Below are 20,260 nucleotides of genomic sequence, written 5' to 3' on the forward strand. Positions count from 1 at the left end.
AGATGCACGAATAGGAATCCCCCGAGACTCGATCCTGATCCGAGTTGGAATGGCAATTTTTCAAATATTGGTTTGGACCCATAATATCCCAAACCTAGGGGTAAAAACTACTTTTGAGCAAGGACACTTCTACATAATTTTCCCCGGAAAACCCTAAACTCACTTGCATGAATAGAGTGTTTTAATAAAGAAGAAACTCTTTTAAGGAACATGTTTATATAAAGATGCAACCTTATAATGTAGAACTACGGATGCACATCAAAAATCCATCAACAAAGGTAGTTTTAAAGTTGAAAAAACCCTTTGATTGATCATCTCGACATCGAGATGTATGATTATAAAAAACAAAAAGATTTTAAGCCTCATAAATAATTCATTTTGCAATATATTATCTACACCGTCCATTTTCAAGATTTTCATATGTTTATAAATCTACTTGATTTTAACCATTTTTTAAATTTAAAATTTTATAATTAGGTATAAAAATAGATTTTCAGATAATCTTAAGAACATTTTACACCAAAATTATATGGGCAATGATTTCATGCAACCGTTGTATAGCAATATGATGCAACAACTTTAAAAAACCATTTTGTAGCCAACTTTGATCCAAATTTTGAAATATACACTCTTTTCATTCTAATGAACAATTACAAAAAAAGAAAAAATTAAAAACACAACCTAGAAAGTATTTTTTTAGTCCAATTAACATAGGCCGTTTATTTTGGTGAGATGCTTAGATTTAGATCTTAAAATGATTTTTTCATTTCCAATTTTTTTGGATGGCTTTATTATCATTAGATGAACAATGTTAAAAAAGAAAAAAATAATTTTTAGTTTATAAAAGCTAAGATCTTGAACTTCACAAAATGAATGGTCTAGATTCGTTTTTGGAGGTGACTCATTTTGACCATATCTAGGGTTCAAATTCAATTTTTTTTGGGAGGGGATTGATTATTGAGATGAAGAGAGCGTGAGTGCAAAATTTGGGGTCATTCAAATACCACAACCATGGTTTTCTAGAAATGTCGTTGCATTATACTATGATACAACCGTTGCATTGGATCATTGCTCAAATTATATACCATGACAAAATTTGAAGGTGAACCTTACCCCTACAACTACGGATGCATCCGTATGCCAACTGCACCCCTCTTTTAAAGACTCCTTTCAGGTCCCAAAGGTAGAGCCTTTTTAAGGGTGCTCTCCTCTTCCTTTAAGGGTAAGGAGTATCATACTCGTTCAGAACGATGTTACACCATCTAGATATCGCAACATGCGCTTTTTCTCTAAATTTTACAGAGCAAGTTTTTTGCAAACATAAAGGAAAAGAGGATCGATGGTTAGGGACACCATATTCAAGGGACCAATGGTTTTGAAGGATGTTTCCCTAATTGCCATGGAGGAAAGGAAAAAGTAAACAAGCAATAGCAGCGTCTTTCTCTATGTTTCAATCCCACACTCCCAAGAAAAACGGGCAATTCTATAAACAAAACCGTAATGACTGACAATTTCTACAAAAAAGGAATATGATGCAAAAACCAGCACAAGTAAATCAAACAACTCACTCTTGCCCATCTTCAGATCCCTCCTCAAAGAAACCTCGTTGAGCAATTCTATAGTACAAAATGATCATGGTGATCATGCATGCCCTGACCAAAATTGAAATTCTAATCAGTAAGCATATGGTAAAGCCACAGAGAGAAAAAATAGAAAGAGACTCTCTCCTTAAGTGCAACCTGGAGTCATATGCCTGTAGGCTCCTCCAAGGGGGGTTCGGAGGTCCAACTTAACAACCACTGAAGTTTGCACCATGAGTATACTTATAAATTATCACGTATGTGTATGTAAATCATGCTCTCTCTCTCTCTCTCTCTCTCTCTCATGTGCATGTGTGCATAGGTGGGTGTGCATCCATGCACCTTAAAGGCAAGACTTTGTTAGAAGCATATCTCTCAAAGCAATGTGAATTTGACTTCAATGAAGCTTAAGCCTCAGGCAGCATACAAAGCCTCTATTTCAAAGCATTGACATGCATGCTTCAATAGAAGCAAGGCACATATCAACGGGGCTCCCTGATGGGGGATCAATGTTTATTTTCTACTTTTTATCCTTTATGCCTTCAAAAGTCGTGGCTCTAAGCATATTATGAAACAAAAAAAAAACATACAAACAATTATAACCAGGTCTTTAAGTATTCTTGATAAAATTTGTATTATTATTATTGCTGTCACTGTGGTTGTTGTAATCATCATAATCTTGATCTTTGTTGTTAAAATTACAGTTAATGTTGCTGTCATCATCATCATTATCATAATTATTATTGGTAGCAAGGTTCTTTTTTGGTAGTGAGGTTTCATAAACTGTTAGTCTAGATATCAAAATAGACATACATTTTCTAAGGTATTCCCATGAAACACAATATTATGCCTAAAGCTTTGTGATTGGCCCCTAAAACCTCAATCAAAGAAAAATTAAATGAAGCAGATTGTTGTATAAATCCAGTGGAGAATGCATACATTATAGCCATGATGAGGAGAAGTTTCCTTGGATCCATCCTTGAAGACCTAGGAGGCCTTGAACGACCTTCTGTGACTTCATCATTTGTTGTCCCATCTCTACCCTCTTTCCGGGGGGGAGCAGTCACTGGTAAAGTTGGCAAGGCCGATGACCAGAAAGGTAGTAGAAACCTAAGAAACTTGTGTCGGAATGGGCCTACAATTCATGAAATGTGATAACATTTTCAATAATTCAAATGAAACCAAAAAGAGATTTATTATGGTATTGAATACCATGAGACCATTTATCTTTGTTACAAGGAGGACATAATTGCTACTAGTCATTAGATGTCAAATTGGAGAAAGTTTTTTAAAACTTTGGAATCTAGTCGCTGACACAGTCACAACCATCCAATTTGAAATCTGACAGACAAGAGTAAATGGCCTCTTTGTATACTTTTCCATTTATAATAGTTAGTTTTGAGTGTCTGTATTTGTGTGCATTTCCATGCTCTGGTACATATATTTCACAAATATTAACATGGAGACATCTTAATCACAGTTATCAATACAATCACAAGCAAAACAAGACAGGTGTGTAAATACAAGGAATGTGGTAGAAATACCTCTGATAAATAAAAGATAAGTAGAAATACCACTGATAAATAAAAGATATTGTTTAAAAGGCATCAAATAGTCATAGTAGAAGTCAATATTGGTTTTACTCATTTCTTATTCCTCATAACTATAAGACAAACCACTTTACAACTTATGCATGAAGTAAACAAGGTTAAAAGTACATGCTACATTTTTCTTATTCCTCGTAACCATTAGACAAATCACTTTACAACCTATGCATGAAGTAAACAAGGTTAAAAGTACATAGTACATTCAAATTGACAGAACAGAATAAAGATGATCGCACAAAAATACGTAATAGCAATCATCACCCTGTAGCCAAACTACCCAGTCCTTATGATGATATATCATGTAGAGAGAGAGAAAAAGAGAGAGAGAGAGAGAGAGTGTGTGTGTTACTGAATCAAAACTAACCTAGAAATATTTGTCCATGAAAAGAAAAGAAGTAATCCACCCGATTTCCAATTACAGGGTAGAAATGAAAATAACAACTCACCCCTTCGAGTGTACTTTCTGTGGCTTCCATCTTCATCATCCGCATAATATGAAACTTCAGAATATTTATCAATGCTATGAGAACCCTTTCTTGTTGTAGCTCCAGGCTTCATTGTAATTGCATAAAACAATGTTAGCATAGAAAGTTCACAATCCAACAATAACGGTAAACTCATGAAGAAAACCAGTTTAAGACAGTGAATTGAGGATATTGACTTACCCCACCAGGACTCATGTTTTGGAAGTTAGATTCATGTACTGAAGTAAAAGGATTCCCTACTGAACTTGGACCACCTATCTCCACAATATCTGATACTGCAACTGTTCCATCAACTACACCGGTTCCAGGTGATTGGGTTTCAGCCAAGTTCTCCATTTTCATAGCAGAGGAAGACAACGAGCTTGTATCTCTGGTGGACTCAAACGCATTTGAGTTACCTTTCTCATTGACTGCAGCAAGTGGGTCTGATGCAAAAGCAGGAGGAGGACTGCGATATTCGGTAGCTGGCAATGAAACTAAATAATTTCCTAAGAGGTTCTTTTCCATCCCACTCTGCAAAGAAACCCAGTTGGAACTTTGTAGCATCAGTTTGATGCGAAAATATGGATTTTGCACAGAAGTATCCTGAACAATAAACTTGTTTCATGGTTTGAAACTTGTGCGTAACAAGTCAGTTGCATGATGCACCATGAGACATCAGATTAAAATTAGTTTTAGAATTTAACTTAAATAAAGATATATACTTTTATTTAGTTTTTAAGTAGTACAGTGTTCACTTCTATACCTATTTAATTCGCCCAAATTTTTATTCAATATCTCATACTTAATTTTACTTTTCAGATTATAGACAACATTACATTATTTTTTAATAAAAATCTTAGGTAGTTGTTTTGATGGGAATTCCCACTTTGGTGGAAGTCCTATTTTAACTGCATAGACTCTGACGGAGCCTATTCTATATCAATGTTGTCAGATTCGCTTCGGAGTCTTCTTCGGTTTGGTGAGAAAAATGAAACAATTCAATGCTTTGGCCGATTCGTGTGAAGACTTTGGACTTTTTTTTTAATTTAATACAAATAAATTAGAGATATTTATATATATATATATAAATAATTTAAAAATAAAATAAAATTAGAAAATTAAAAAATACTTTTATATAGGTATTTCTTTTTTGACTGAAGCAACCCGAACCTTCAGCCGAAGCAGACCCAAATCAGACCGAAGCGTCCCGAATCTGACTAGAGCGGTAGCAGTAGCACCACGCTTCTCTTCACTTCGGTTTATGCTTAACATTGTTCAATATCTAACATATAAAATCTTCTGGATAATTTATTACTGGATTTATTTTCCTATTTATTCTCTATATTTAATTTTATTAAAAAATAGAGTTGGATCATAATGAGAAATGTTTGTGAGGAATGCACAGAATCATTTTATACCTTTATCCGTCAATTTTTTTTTTTTTTTTTTTTAATTTCTTATACTGACTTGTTGGCGACAACATGAGGAAAAGTAAACTTAGGAGGGCTGGCCATGTGCACTACAAACCCAATACAACACCAGTTAGGAGGTGCGATTTAGTTTAAGTGGAAGCCTCTAAAAGTACAAAACGAAAGCCCAAAAGGTCATAGATGGAAGTAGTGAGAAAAGATAAGGGGACTTATGGTCTCATTGAGGATATGGCCCTTGATAGAGCAAAATGGCAGTATAAGATTTATGTAGTCAACCCCAAATAGTAGGGATAAGGTTCTGATGATGAATGATGATGATGATGATACTGAAGTTTACTTGTTATATTACAAATATTCTGCATTTTACTAATATAAATATTGAACTAGATATTATATTTAATTAAAATTACCAGCCGTTTTATTGGGAATTCCAATTTTAACTTGATTGACTTTGATGGAGCCATTTCAATTCTTAATGCAAATCTTTCTCTAGATTCTTATAAAGTTTTATATTTATTCATTTTGGATTTCTCTTCTTATGTATTCCCTCTAGTTTATTTTTATTAAAAAATGAATTTGGATAAAGACATTTTTAAGGTGAGGTAGATCTGATTTTTCATAAGAAGTTTTATTATTGGATTTAGATAACTAACATGAGAGAGAGTTTAGGCAAATTAGAGGGGAAAAGGAGCGATGGAGAGCAATTCAAAAGTTGCATTCTTATGTAGTCTGCTTTATACAAATATACATATGAAGTTCCAAATGCTAAATTCCTTTTTGAGGAAAGTACATATGTCAAATGCAAAAGGTTTTAATCAGCTACTTCAGATAGTGCATATAAGTCGACGCACCTCTACAACTAGCAGACCCATTATAAACCAAATAAAAGATCTTGCAATATATATTGCCCACCAGGAACAATAAAGTCCTCCGATATAATCACCTAGAAACAGATGTTATACATTGTTCTAATCATAGATCTGAAAATATTATGCTCTAGGAGCAAAATGTAAATCTGCTCCCTTTGGATAGAACACCAGCTATGAGTATTTTTAGGACTCCAAAATTGGGAGATGTGAACCTTCGAGTCTCAACCCCCCACCTAAAAAAAAAGGGAAACGCACTTTTGAAGTGAAGTTTCTTTTCCCTTAACAATATTACTGATCTAATATTCAAAAAACAATATTACTGATCTAATGATTCTTAATTAAGTTCAAACATGCCAAAATATTTCATGCTCCCAAAGGAGCGTACTCTCCATTTACTCCTTCGGGCAAAACCCAACATAGAAGTATTTTTATAAAACTCAAAATTCAAATTTTTGAATATAATCATCTAGTGATTTTTAGGTCGTTCCCAAAATTTTGGATAAAAAAAAATCTTCCTAAGTTAGTCTTCTACCCAAGGGAGTAGGTGTACAGTATATGCTCCCATGGGAGCATATATGCACTATTCAAACATTTCATATCAAGAAAATCCAAGTGGGCCTTTTGCTCTACGGAGCATATATACATTTTGCTCCAGCGGAAGCACTGGATACACACAATTCATAGATATCAATATAGCAGCGCATACTGTTGATGCATCTGCATTGCAAGAGTAAATATACCTTTTTTATAAATAAAGCTGAATTTTTTTAATCTTTGGCTTAGGAGCCTAGAATATTCCTGGTATGGGAATTCATGGATCTTACATTTAAGTATGGTCCAATCCTTTACAACTCCTACAAAAAAAAACACCATGAAGTAGAACATGACCCAGATGAAGTTGTTCTTCTCTTTTCTTATTTTTTTTCAATAAGTATCCATGGGGGGTTCATTTGCTAAGCATATTAGTGATCATGCATGTATTTCCTAAAACAAAAACACATTTATTAACATTATTTTGTCTAACTACATAAGCATTCAGCAGTGTCCACTTTTAGAACTTTAATTTTCTTTATTCCTACTAATACGAAGAAGGAAGAGAAGCTGAGTGTTTGATATATTTAAAGCTGCATACATGAACCTAACTGGATCATCCTTCATGTAACTGTATATATTTCTATGATTTCATGTAACTATGTATACTTCTATGTTTTATTAAACTTCATATCTTTCTGTGATTTGTTATCCTTAAAAGTAAACAACTATAGCTGCCGCTGAAGTGCATAATTTAAAGTTCAAAAATGGACACTGAACAATTGATTGTAGTAAAACAAGAACAGTGTTCCTTTGATTTCCTCGACTAAAATCCATTGATTCAAAAAGCGGTCCACTCAACGCCTAGGCGGGCTAGGGGGCCAGGGCGCATCGCCTAGACTTGGGCGGACCAACTAGGTGGGCAGCCTCTGGGCGCCCGCCTAGTACACTGCCTAGGCAAGCACCTAGGCTAGCTGGGCGGGCGCCAAGGGGACTGCACCCACCTAGTTGCAAAAATACCCATCGAGTGGGGTATTTTTGGTGTTTTTTCAGTTTAGATTATAAAGAATGCATGAATACGCATTTTTAATACAAAATGTAGACCTAAAACCGGATTACTGGGTGCTAGAGGCCTAGATCCCCCTGGCCGCCTAGGCACCGCCCGGCGTTTTTTGGAACACTGCTAAAATCCATAAAAGATGAGAAGATGCGCGCATTCCAGAAACAAGCGCACACTCTCACCTGAATAATGGCTTCCTTCAATTTTGAATGTAGACGTGAACCCGAGTCTTTAATGCTTTTAGGAGGCCATACCTACACATGAGCAAGTGTCAGGATGGAACCATCCCCATGAAACAGCACAAATCATAAATATGAATTGAGGCTGTTCAAGTGGCAGAACAAACAACTCAACCAATTCATGCATAAAAACAGAAAAGATATTTACTTAATTCGCATGTAAAAAAAGAACACCATGTCTAGAAAGTCTTTTAAGACAAAGTTAGACTTCACTCAAAAAGTATGAAGTTAATCAAAAGAACATAGTTATTCAAAATCCCACTCACCACCCCCGCCCCACCCAAAAAAAAAAAAAAATCCCCTCTTCCCCACCAAAAAATAATAATAATAATAATAATAATAACAATAATTATAAATATCACACTCACCCAATCGCACCCAAAAAAATACATATATTGGAAGAAAACAAAAGAAATATTTGTTCAAGAACAAATAGATTGTAGGGGAATTGAACTGAATGCTTGACACAATAGTAATGCCAGGGAAACAAGCTTACCTGATCTAACACACACTTAATGAATAAAAATTAAAAAGAAACACAGTACCAAGTAGAATTTCATCTTATGAATCTTACAGGAGTGGAACATGAAGGGCACACATATCCTGCTGGAGCTGTGTGAGGAGGAAAACTTTGAATATGAGACACCAAGCATTTTGTGTGAATGATATCTGAGATGGACAAAAAGTAGAATTACATTATGACCTCCAAATCCACCAGAAAAGGTAAGATCAGTAAAGAAACTGGAGATAGCATAAGAAAATAACATACGCAAGCACCCCAACCGAACTGTCTGTGCATTTGAATCATCTTCAATTGCACTCTGGCATTTGCTGCAAGTAGGAGGCCAATCATACTCTCCATCTATCACCCATTCGGAGTAGGAGCGCACCTATAACAGCTTGCAAGCAAGTAATGCATCAAGATATCTCAAAAAGCTTCATTTCATATTATACTATATCAAAATAAAGAAGATAAGTTGGTTACATATAATCTTAGAGCTAACATCTAAAAAAGCATTTATCCATGCAATCCACTTTACACTATCATGTTGAGAGACCCAGGGATCTCAATCAATGGCAAGATTGCAAACTAAAATGCATCAAACAGACAATTCTTTTGTGTATGATTAAAATGATGCAAAACACATGCACACATGCATGCACATATACACACAAACATTGCTTGCAAATGGATTAGACATTTATTAATGTTAGAATCAGCAACAGGTTTTGAGGTGCGACTATAACAGGGTTATACATTGATCTGAACGTACAAATAGAAGCCTATTGTTGATGAAAAGTGATAGATGCAAGAAACTTTTTGTCAGCACTAAGATGCATGCAAAGTCATAATGAACAGAAATAAATAAACATAACCCCTTTTGCGTCAAAATGCACTAGACACATACTGCAAGGACTTGATGATGAAATGGTATCAGAGGCATGATTTTGGCGGTGTCAGGCTTGTGCACACTTGCATGTGTGTGTGTGTTGGTGTAGACAGGGAAAGAGAGGGAGAGAGACCTACGGCTAGTCCAACGAGGTTAATTACGCCCCTTGCAGAAAGCTCGAAAATTGCAACCACCACATGGAAGAAATTTCTGGAAAAGGTTTGCCAGAGAGGTTATCACGCACACTGCAGGAGGAGAATAACGATGTATTTCCAGGTAAATCTTACATCCTCAGATACCGAATATCAGGAGGAATTTGCAGAACAGGAAAACGGGACAAGTGTTCAATGTATTGGACAATGTCCATAGTGTTTATGTCATGAAGGAAGATAAACAAGGTAGGATAATATGCGTAATAAAGGAGACAGTTTTTGGTAAAATCTATGTAATGAACCAAGAGAGGATAATATGGGTAATAAAGGAGACAAAGGATTTTGGTAAAATCTGTGTAACAAACTATGTAGGCTTGCAAACACCTTCCATCTCAGTGGAGGAAGGAAGCCACGTCTTGGTTTTCACTTACATATGATTAGCATGGATAGACAAATTTTTGTAAATAACCATCTATGATACAGATGTATGGCATTCCCCAAGAAATGTGTTCCATTTAGTGCCTACTTTATAGAAAAGATAAAACCTGTTCCTAGGCATGTATATTAAAGAAAGAAAGCCCAGGTACTCACCACACATATCTGATGCTCAGGAAAGCAGATGCACTCCCCACAAACAGGAACTTTGTGCACAAAACAATAAAGCTTAGTTGCCTGAAACCATATATTCTTAGATATTAGCAACTTCTATGGAAAATGTAAGCCAAGAATGTTTTGAAGAGAAAAAACAAACTCCAAACCAAGATCTGCTGCAAACACCACACGTTTAAAATACTTAAATGTGCATTTCACATATAATCAATGGGAAAACATATGTGGTTCCACATAATTTGCATGTATTTGCTTATTGCAGATAGGATTTTCTACAAACCATGCCATAATAACAAAATTTTCTTTTCTCCATTCAGAATTACAGGAAATCTGTTTGGCAAATTTTGTCCAAAGTTTGACATATAGAAGAGAAAGTGTCACAAAACCATTCAATTGTTAAAAGTGTCACAAAACCATTCCATTACAAGCATGTTTTGTAACTATATTCTTCAGTAATATATTGCTACCTTCTCTCAAAAATCATTCATTGTTAAAAACTGAAAAAATATAATTTACTAAAGAAGAACATAGAGTGGAGAGAAATTGCCATATATAACACAAGCGAATTTCTGCTGCCATTTATGGGTTTCCAAGAACAAGCATCTAGACTCATTCAGACCATCATGTGAAACTTGAGAAAACTCCTTAAATACCATGTCATAAGGAACACCAAGAAAACATAATTTAAATTCATATGTAGTACCAAAACTGGCTTCACTGAGAATAAAAAGTGCCCATGACTAATTACATACAACCAATATAGGAACCTTTCAACTTTATCCAAAAAAATATATATATATATATAGGAACCTTCAAAACAATTAGTAGAAATACATATACAAGCCTCATAAAATGATTGAAATAAACAGAAAGAATATGCTTGATATTTACCTAAAAATAAGATTAAAATGGAGCCTAAACTATAGGAATCACAAGCCTAATCACATAACTACACCTCACAATCTGAACAGTGAGTAGGAAGCCTTTACATACACCATCCCTTTATTAAATGTCACATGCCAAGAGGTGTGGATGGAAGGATAGATATATTAGCACATGTAACTTTGCGATGATTAGGGTCCCTTTTTCATGGGGATTTACCCATCACAGAGATGCACAGAGGAACAGAACGAACTTCATATATCCCTTTTCCACTCAATCCAGAAACAAGATCGGACGTTATTCCGGTTCGTCTCCATTTTCGCGAAACTCTTCCTCAAGCAAGGCAGCCGATAAGTCATCGAAGGCTTTGTGTGAGGAATGGTAAGCATTACTCGTTTGAAAGTGTCCCACGGTGATCTAATATCTTTTCAAGAAAATTATGCGAGAACCAAGGGGGAAGAAAGAAGGAGATCTTTCTATATCGAAATATACCTAATAAAATAAATCCCTCAAATATGATGAAATCTTCTATCACCTTGTCTTTACGGCATGAACATAGAATAACCCACCAAAGGAACATATGAAGGTGCACGTTGTGCGTCTGGAAATCAAATCATAAGCTACGTAGAAAAGCTGATGGGGCTCCCAAAAGAACCACGAGAGAGGAAGCAACAATTTCAAACCGTTTTGCCTTTGAATATCTTAGGAGGAATTGCCTAGGCTTAAAGGGAGAAGCCATACTTAAAAAAGTACAGGAAGTTTTTAATCTCATTAAAGCAGCAAGACAAACGCACATGTGAGCATATTTTAAATCGAAATAATTGGAGATACTATAGAAATGTCAGGAGCTTAAATGCCCAAAATGACACCCCAGGGATGGGATCCAGGACAATAATTATGTTGACTAAGGAAACAAAATTGAATGGCTCATAGAAATTCTTGGAGATGGGAAGATGTGGAAGGATTACCACATGGTGGTGCGGGACAAAAATGAAGTGTGGCATTTAGGTTCTCCGGTTCCCAATTTTGTGAATAGATGTAGAGCCTTTTGGATCTTGCACAATTTGTTGATAGAACAACTTTATATGCAAGGCCATTCTATTGGGCATTTGGTGCGGGCCCGACAGCTACAGAAAAATACCCTAGCTTGGACCTAGAATGCCACTTTTATCAACCTATTTCGCAGCTTTGCCACTATCCCCAATAGGGTAGTTTGCTCCGGCAACTTATATGTGGCATCAAAACCAGCATGTATGAAACTATTTGGTGCTTTTCAAAATGAACACTCGGGGGGGCATGCATTTAGATGTTGATAACAATGGTTTGCATCACAATGAGAGGGGGGAACAGAATTTGTTTGTGAATTTGGATCTAGCATGGTGAAGAGTACATTTGTTTCATTTACCCAAAAAAAAGAATATTTACATCTTTGAGAAACACGACCTTTTCATTGACCAATGTTTACCACAAGTGAGGAAGAAGGTTCGCGGCGGGGGGGCACTTTTAAAGTGGTAGCAGTCCCTGCCATTGTAACCATCATAATGTGGTATAGTAAATTTCCTCTCTGCCTTATTTTAAAAAATTAAGATATTACAATTCTAATGTTATCATAACACTAATAGCCGTTGGTCATTGTCACCATAAATATCCTTGCTTTGTACCCTGATGAGAACAACATATTGGTCTGCTTTTCTTTCACATTTTAGGAAAGAATAAAAAAGCAACACATATGCACAAGGTATTCTGAAATGCAACCAATGCATCAGTCATCTTGCACATATCAGACAGAAAAACCTGTTCTTCCAAGGTAAACCACCAGATACAAATATCAACTTAAGCTCCCCAAGACTTCAGAGTTTCCTATTCGTAAGCACAAGTCAAACCACATAACAGCCAATTTCAAAAGAAAAAGAAAAAAATCATGTCATGCCTTGAATCCCGGATCCCCTAAGTATAATTTTCTAGCTCACCCTTCTCCAATCACATGCATAAACCCCAAGAAAGCAGCTATCAACACCAATAATGCGGCAATTGCAATACATTGATCAAGCTGTCTTAGTCAATTTTCTGTTTACAAAAGTTCTCGGATGTAATCACAGTTGAGGGAAACCAGAAGGCAATGCATTTTCTGAAAGCTCCTTGCCAACATAAACAGCAACTTAAGGAAGAAAAGCTCATCGGTATGATGGTAATCCACAGTTAGGCTGATGGACACACAATCAGGAGCAAATTCAATGTCTTTAAGCGTGATAAAACCTTTCTGATTCTCAATTGACTTATTCTTCAAAACTTTCATAGTTGTTGCTCCTAATTCTTACCTCTAAAAATAACCTTCAAAATCACTGCCAGTAATTACTAATAACATTTGAATCTGAGCAATGCTCATGAGCAGGCAATCTATCCACTCGAATCAAAGATCGTAACTCCACTATAAGATGGAGGATAAGACCCAGTATACAAACCCCAACTCCTAATATAAATTACTGCTAAATCCTTCAATTTCGATTTATTTTCATAGACTACACATATAAGCGGTCATTTTTCCACACAAATCAGCAAACGCATCAAAACAAGCAGCATACAATCATCAGATGGAGAATAGGTCAGACATTAATAATCTAACTACGAATCAAAATCACTTCCAAGTCACTATGAAATTCCAATCTGTTTTCATGAACAAAATTTCCAACGAATATCACCAATCCACTGACAATAAACATGGATAATTGAGAAAAATCACTTTCCAAAATGGGAAAAAAAAAATTAATGGTATAATGGTTTTACACCTTTCTGCATTTGCAGACCACCATGGCAGAGAACAGAGATCTACGAGAGAAGAATCAGAGAAGTACACTTTGTCGTGGGCTTGAAGAAGGTGAAATGAGAGAGATAGAGAGAGAGAGATTGAAATTTTCAGAGCATTTTTTAAATTCAACTAATTTGATCAATGGAGATCTGGTTTCTCCGGTAGAAGAAGCAATGGCGATTAAGAATAGTACGCTTTGTTGTAGGCTTGAAGAAGGTGAAGAGAGAGAGAGAAATTGAAACTTTCAGAGCATTTTTTAAATTCTACTGATTTGATCAATGGAGATCTGGTTTCTCAGGCAGAAGAAGCAATGGCGATTAGATTTGAGATTCGCTCTCAATCCCATGCATGAGGTAAACCCCCTTCGATTTTGGTCCTTGCCCAAAAGATATTCAGGCAAAACTGCATTCTACTCCCTCAGGAGTAATATTGTTCATTTACTCCCTCAGGTAAAACCCCATTTAGGATTAGCTATAGGACTCCAATTTTTTTGGGGTATAACCACTTTAACCTATATTTCCTAATTACAACTTTTAAGTACTTGAAAAAAAATAAATGTCTTAAGATTGAATAGAAATCATTCAATTTTTCAAAAATGAGATCTAAGTGTTAGAAAACTCAAATTTCACAACTTTTTTTTGAGAATAATCATCTAATAATTCCAAGGTAGTTACTAAAAAATTTTAATGAAAAGATCCTCCTAGGTAGGTCGTCTAATTGAGAGATTAGAAACAAACTACGCTCCCGATGAAACATAGTACACACATTTTAGGTTGTTTTTTTTTTTTCTATTCTTTTGTCTTTTTTTTTCTTTGTACATAAAGGTTATGTTAGGGTCCTCTTACACTTCGAGTATTTATTTACTGTACTCAATATTCATTGGCTACTTACCATATTTGCTTTGTAATACAAATTTATTAGAATAAGAGCATTTTTTGTCATTGGAATTAGTAGAATAAATATTTCTATAATAAAGAATGGCATTCTATTAGTGATTGAAAACTAATTAATGTTTCATGTGGGTGATGTTATATCTTATATGGATGATGTCATTATCTACTTTATTTAATAAATATTTTTCTTTCTATCAAGAAATTCTACTTTATCATTAATTTATTATCTAAAATACCCCCTGACATAGAAGTTACTACATTATGAGGTAAGGGTATCAAGTGTCCAAAATATTGAGTACATTAAATAAATATTTAAATGCTACTTGTGCTTGTAAACATAAGTGGTTTTGTCTACTAATGTTTTATTTTTGCCTTTTTTAAATAAATAATTTATTAAATTATTTATTTATTTATATTTATATTTTTATTGATAGTTTATATCTGTAGAGTTTTCATATTTAAATTTATCTCTAAAGACCCATCTAAAGAGATTAATCAACTGGCCTAAATTAATCCGGCTTTTCCGATCGAAATCGGCGTTTTTTTAAACCTTGGATATAATTATTATCATCTATTGTTGATTATGTGGTAAGAGGAGACCAAATGCCATGATAGTAGGTGTGGTAGATTCCATGTGCTAACACCCAACACGAATGGAAAAGCAAAACTCCATGTGGAAAGAGTGAAGAGAGTGAGAAAAGGGTTTGTAAGTGAAGCATAGTGAGAATAAATGAGAACTTTGAAGCGATGTTTAAAGTTAGAACTTGAGAGTTCTGGTTTCGGAAGGAAAATAAATGTACCGAATTTACCAAAATAGGTTTCGAGAGAGAGAAAGATGGGTGCCAAATTTTGTTGAGGAAAAAGCCAATTCTTGATAGATTCAATCTGATTTTTGACAGAATCGGCTGGTTCCCGATATATAGTAGGATCAGACTGGGCTTACCAATTTCTAATATGGATCGAATAATTCCGAGCTAGAATGACATTTTTAAAAACCCTAGTGCAAAAATCAATGTTTCTTGGCTCAAACTTGAGAGGAAGAGAGTGGGTTGTACTTTAGTAGTTGAATAAAATTAGGAAAAAGCTCGGAGTTGAATAAAATTTGGAAAAATAATTCATAAAGCTTATATTCCAAGATTAAAAGAAAGGAAAAAGTAAAGTCACACCACAAAACCCTACCAAACAATGGAGTTTCAATGCCATAAAATCTTATGTTGTGATCATTTCGATTTCGACAACAATGGATCTAATAAAAAAGAGATTTCAATTCCTTAAAACAATGCATTTTGTAACAAATTATAACCATTTACTTTCGAATGTTTATAGACATGCCAAATCTATATTGTTTTAGAGCTTAAAATTTCATAGTCAAATACCAAGAGCCGATCATAGGGGTATACAGAGCCCAACAGCATTTCTCAACGGATTTTAACATGTGGCTTTACATTTTTAATGTGAAACCCTAGGCCTTATGCTAATTGCACCATAAGATTAAAAGGAAAAAGTTTAGGGTGCGGTTTATATAAGGTTACAACCTTAAACAATCAAAATAAAGTCTCTAAATTTTATTATAAGACGTAATTTTGGACCAAAATTCTTAGGATGGCTTGATAATCTATTTTTACCTCTATTTATAAAATTTTAAACTCAAAAAATGGTTCATATCTAATATGTACGGTCCATATAACGTGTTACAAGATGTATTGTTTTTGAGACTCAAAATCTTTTTCTTTTTTTCATATCCATGCATCTCAATATTGAGATGATCAATTCAAGGGTAACATCAACTTTTTCAATGGATTTTGGTGATGCGCCTCATTTCAAGGTTGCAACCTTATACAATCTTTTTTCCAATAGTTTATATACAAAGTTGCGATATTACTTTTAGAAGTGAAGCTGCAATAATCTACATAGTACATTTTATTTGGACAATGAAGATTTGATACTATCTTAAAAATTAGTGTAGCTTTGTGACGTTATCTTAAAATACATGCAAATCTATACCGTCTAATTAAAATATACGGTTTAGAATATAACAACCTTACGTTTTATATATAAGGTTGCAATTGCACCCAAACTAAATTTAAGAGGTTTACTTCAAGGGTGTAAATCTTTGTTTGTTCCATAAAAACCAATGCCAGAAATGCAAATTTAGCACAGAAAACCAATATTATTGCCTGAAATCTATTTGGGCCCTTGATTATGAAATATGAATATCCAAGCCTAGTACGAATTTGGCATATATATGAACACTTAAAAATAAATGGTCTAAATAATGTGTTATAATACACAGTATTTTTAAGGCGTAAAATCTTGTTTATCAAATCCATAGTTGTCGAGGTTTATATGATTGATAAAATGTTTTTCACATCAAACCAACAATGTCCATCAAGATTTGAGCTATGGCTTCGATAGTGTTCAATGGACAAACTTGTACATTTGGTCCATGATCAAAACACCCAATCTTTGAGATTTTTAAGACCTAAAATTTTTCATGTCATCTTTGACTCACCTGATTGAGCTTTTATTTTCTAAATATGATTTGAGCTCACTCATGTTATCCTTTTTTTAATATGATTTTGAGCTCTTAAAACCGTATATTATATCATTCATCGAATGGTTAATCTAGAGTCAAATTTTGCGGGGGGAACTCAAATTTGGAGCAAAACTTTGAGCTCCATATTATATTTTTTGTTTAGAAATGAATATGTAAACTAAGAGTTTGGGTGTCAAGCAAATAGTCTCAAGTTGTTTTTCAGTTGTCAAACCCAGGACCACTCCTTGTATTAGATGATGGGATTTCCTATACATATGTAAATTTTTTTGATTTGAGATTAGGCATTGTATATGAAGTGAGAAAGTATTGTTTATTGTATATAATGGTAATACAATGGTCTGGTATGCACTTTTCTATGTATGCACTTTCTTATCTTGTTACATGCAATATAATCAATCCCTTTGATTTTGATTTCCAATACGAATACAAACTGTGAAAGCGTAGCCTATCGATCCTTTTGATTATGATTTATAGTACGAATATGAACCGTGAAAGCGTGACCTATCCATCCTTCAGGCTCTAATATCACTTGTTGTGCGCGGAAGCTCTAAAACCTGATGGGTTGATTTTTCGTAAATAAAGTATGAGAAAAAAAAATCAACAAAAAATAAACAACAAGCAAGTAAATAAAGTAGAAAATACATAACATAAAAAAAGCACAAAAATTTATGTAATTCATCATATATGTGGCTACATCTATGGGCATAGCAAACTGTTATTATACCAATGATACACCAAAGATTTTGAAACGTAGAGTTATCTATCTAATATATAAAAAAACTCAGTCAAGCAAACCCTTTTAAACCACTCTCCCTTCATTCTCTTTATTTATAAGAATAATTACTGATAACACCAGATAGAGACGCGAGATCAACGAGAAACTGACTTTCTCTCTAGCTAAAAGGTGAATCACCCAAAATTTTTATGAGAGCCACTTCTCTACAAGAAACATACTTATCAACGTTCAACAATTTTCAGAGACACATCGCAATGTTTCTCTCCATAGGAAGCCCTCTTATATTTAAGAGGAAACCTTGCATTTATGCATAAGTTTCTTTACAAGAAACAAACTTCTCAACCTTCAGTAATCTTCAAAGGCATCATTACAATGTTTCTCTTCATAGGAAGCTCTATTCAAGTTTCTCAACTTTCAATAATTTTCAAAAGCACCATCACAATATTTCTCTCTATAGGAAGCTCTCTTATCTTTAACAGGGAAACCTTGCATCTTATACACATGAGGTCCTACCATCTTCTATTTCTAGAGGAAGCCATTTTTACCATATGATAGCCTAACTAGGGCACACAAATTCTCTGTAGTTTCATCTCATATATATAAGATTAGGAATCCACACTAAATAAAAAATTTCCGATGGATGTTACATATATCTCAAAAACCAAGAGATATATCCATCCAAGAGTCTTAATCTTTTTGGATTTCTATTTCTTTTAGAAAACTTATCAATATCAATCTCAATCCCATATAATATGATATTTCCTTATGTGGGTGATTTTGGATAGCATCAAATCCAATAATCTCTACCTTGATATCAAATCACCTACTCGCCATGCTAACAACCATTGGATAGCTTTATAAATTCATCTTTTGCCAAATAAATTCATTCATCATTTTTGCTAAAAAATAATGTTTGTCATCAAATTTCTCCACTTCGAACCTTGCATTCGAAACCTTTACTCTAATACCGAACAACCCCAAACTTTGCTATGATATCATGAAGAAATTTGAGAGAGAGAGATGAACTCTCTGAGAAATAATTGTGCCCTTCACAATTACTTATGGCGGTTCTTTCATTATGTATATAACGGTAATATAATGATGGTGTAGTATGCAATTTTTTATATTATTATATGCAATATACATTTTTCCGTATAACATTATACATTTTACATTTTATTAGTCTTAGATGAATTCCTGGACCAAGTGGCTTGGAGGTGTTTGGGTTTATACTGGGTAGCTAGCATCTTAGAATTGATCATTTAAAAACCACTCTTACTCCAAAGTGTGCCAAAAGGTCCCTTTGAAAGCAACATGGGGCTTATTCATAGATAAAACCAGGCCCTGTCAACCGCATTAAGCAATCTAGACGGTTGGCTTATTTTGAACTATTTACCTTTACCTCATTGTTTATTTTTATTTTTTTCTTTTTCTATTTTGAGTGCTAAACCTCATTGTCTTTCTCGAACTTATATATATGATAAAATATAATAACCAAATCTGCATTTTGGTCAATTTATTTATCAAAAAATAGTTATTCGTATTTTTATTAGATACATCAATGTGATACATATGCATTCCAAATTTTAATATCAAAATAAAATATAAAATAAAATACTCTGGGCAATCAAAATTAGACGATGAAGACAAACTTGTGATCTTATGACTAAAGCTATCTCTATTGCCCACCCATATCACAAGATCATGGGCACATTTGTTTGTAGAAGAGGGGGTTGCCCCTTCCATGCTTTAACATAGAAGGGTCCGGCTTCCATAAAACAATGTCGAAAGATGATTTTGTATCTTTAGATATTGTGTTGTAGCTTCCAATGTCCGATTGGTTGTATTTGGGTCTCCCAGTACTTAAAACTTCCACCAAAATAAACACACACGCCTACTTAAAAGTTCCACCAAAATAAACACGCCTTGAAGGTTTCCTGTGAGGGGAAAAACCCAAGGACTTCTTCTGTACGGAGTGAGAGACACGATTAGGCAAAACTCTGAATGTATGGTTTTCCAAATTTACAGAGAGAGAGACTCGAAGAATAGGGGTGGCACTTGGGTCGGGTGGACCCATCAACAAGATAAGTAGGCTCGAAATGGGTCCAGGTTAAACTTGGCACGTTGGGTTGCTGGTTCAAATTACTTGGACCTGGCCCAAATTTGGGCAACTTCGGCCCTTATCAGATTGGGGTCTGGGTCACGGTCTGTACGGCCTAGTATAAAATATACAACAAGTGTATTTTCATTTTAATTTTTAAAATTTTAAATCGGGAACTGAATCCGAATAACTTACGCCCGACTTTCGTCCGGGTCTAAATGGAGACCCGGAGGATCTTTCTCCAAGTTAAGGAGACCTTGAATGACCAAATAGAGGGAGTGAGAGAGAGAGAGAGAGAGGGAGAGAGTATTTTCAAATCGAGAAGGCGCCCTTAAATCTCCATCTCCCTC

The 20,260-nt window shown here is 34.6% G+C and overlaps 1 protein-coding gene across 1 annotated transcript; it reads right to left on the bottom strand.

Annotated features, from left to right (window-relative positions):
• Positions 1–1,373: 1,373 nt before the first annotated feature.
• On the bottom strand, positions 1,374–14,069 carry LOC18439106 (RING/U-box superfamily protein). Its single transcript, XM_006849281.4, has 9 exons — positions 13,604–14,069; positions 9,918–9,998; positions 8,553–8,673; positions 8,358–8,452; positions 7,727–7,798; positions 3,853–4,185; positions 3,634–3,739; positions 2,520–2,715; positions 1,374–1,652 (listed from the first exon to the last, which is right to left on the bottom strand). The coding sequence occupies exons 1-9, from the start codon at positions 13,625–13,627 to the stop codon at positions 1,565–1,567; spliced, it is 1,116 nt and encodes a 371-aa protein (XP_006849344.1). The 5' UTR covers positions 13,628–14,069; the 3' UTR covers positions 1,374–1,564.
• Positions 14,070–20,260: the final 6,191 nt, after the last annotated feature.

This window comes from Amborella trichopoda, chromosome 12 (assembly GCF_054954075.1).
Source record: "Amborella trichopoda isolate Santa Cruz 75 chromosome 12, AtrichopodaSantaCruz75HAP2 v2.0, whole genome shotgun sequence".
Classification (NCBI taxonomy): domain Eukaryota; kingdom Viridiplantae; phylum Streptophyta; class Magnoliopsida; order Amborellales; family Amborellaceae; genus Amborella; species Amborella trichopoda.

What these genes read in the sequence shown, in the direction of transcription:
- LOC18439106 (XM_006849281.4), bottom strand. Translation starts at nt 13,627, where the DNA reads ATGGTGGTCTGCAAATGCAGAAAG. An exon ending in TGAAGGAAGCCATTATTCAG is followed by an intron (nt 4,186 to 7,726) that starts GTGAGAGTGTGC and finishes GTTTCTTTGCAG; the next exon opens with AGTGGGATGGAAAAGAACCT. An exon ending in AAAACATGAGTCCTGGTGGG is followed by an intron (nt 3,740 to 3,852) that starts GTAAGTCAATAT and finishes ATTACAATGAAG; the next exon opens with CCTGGAGCTACAACAAGAAA.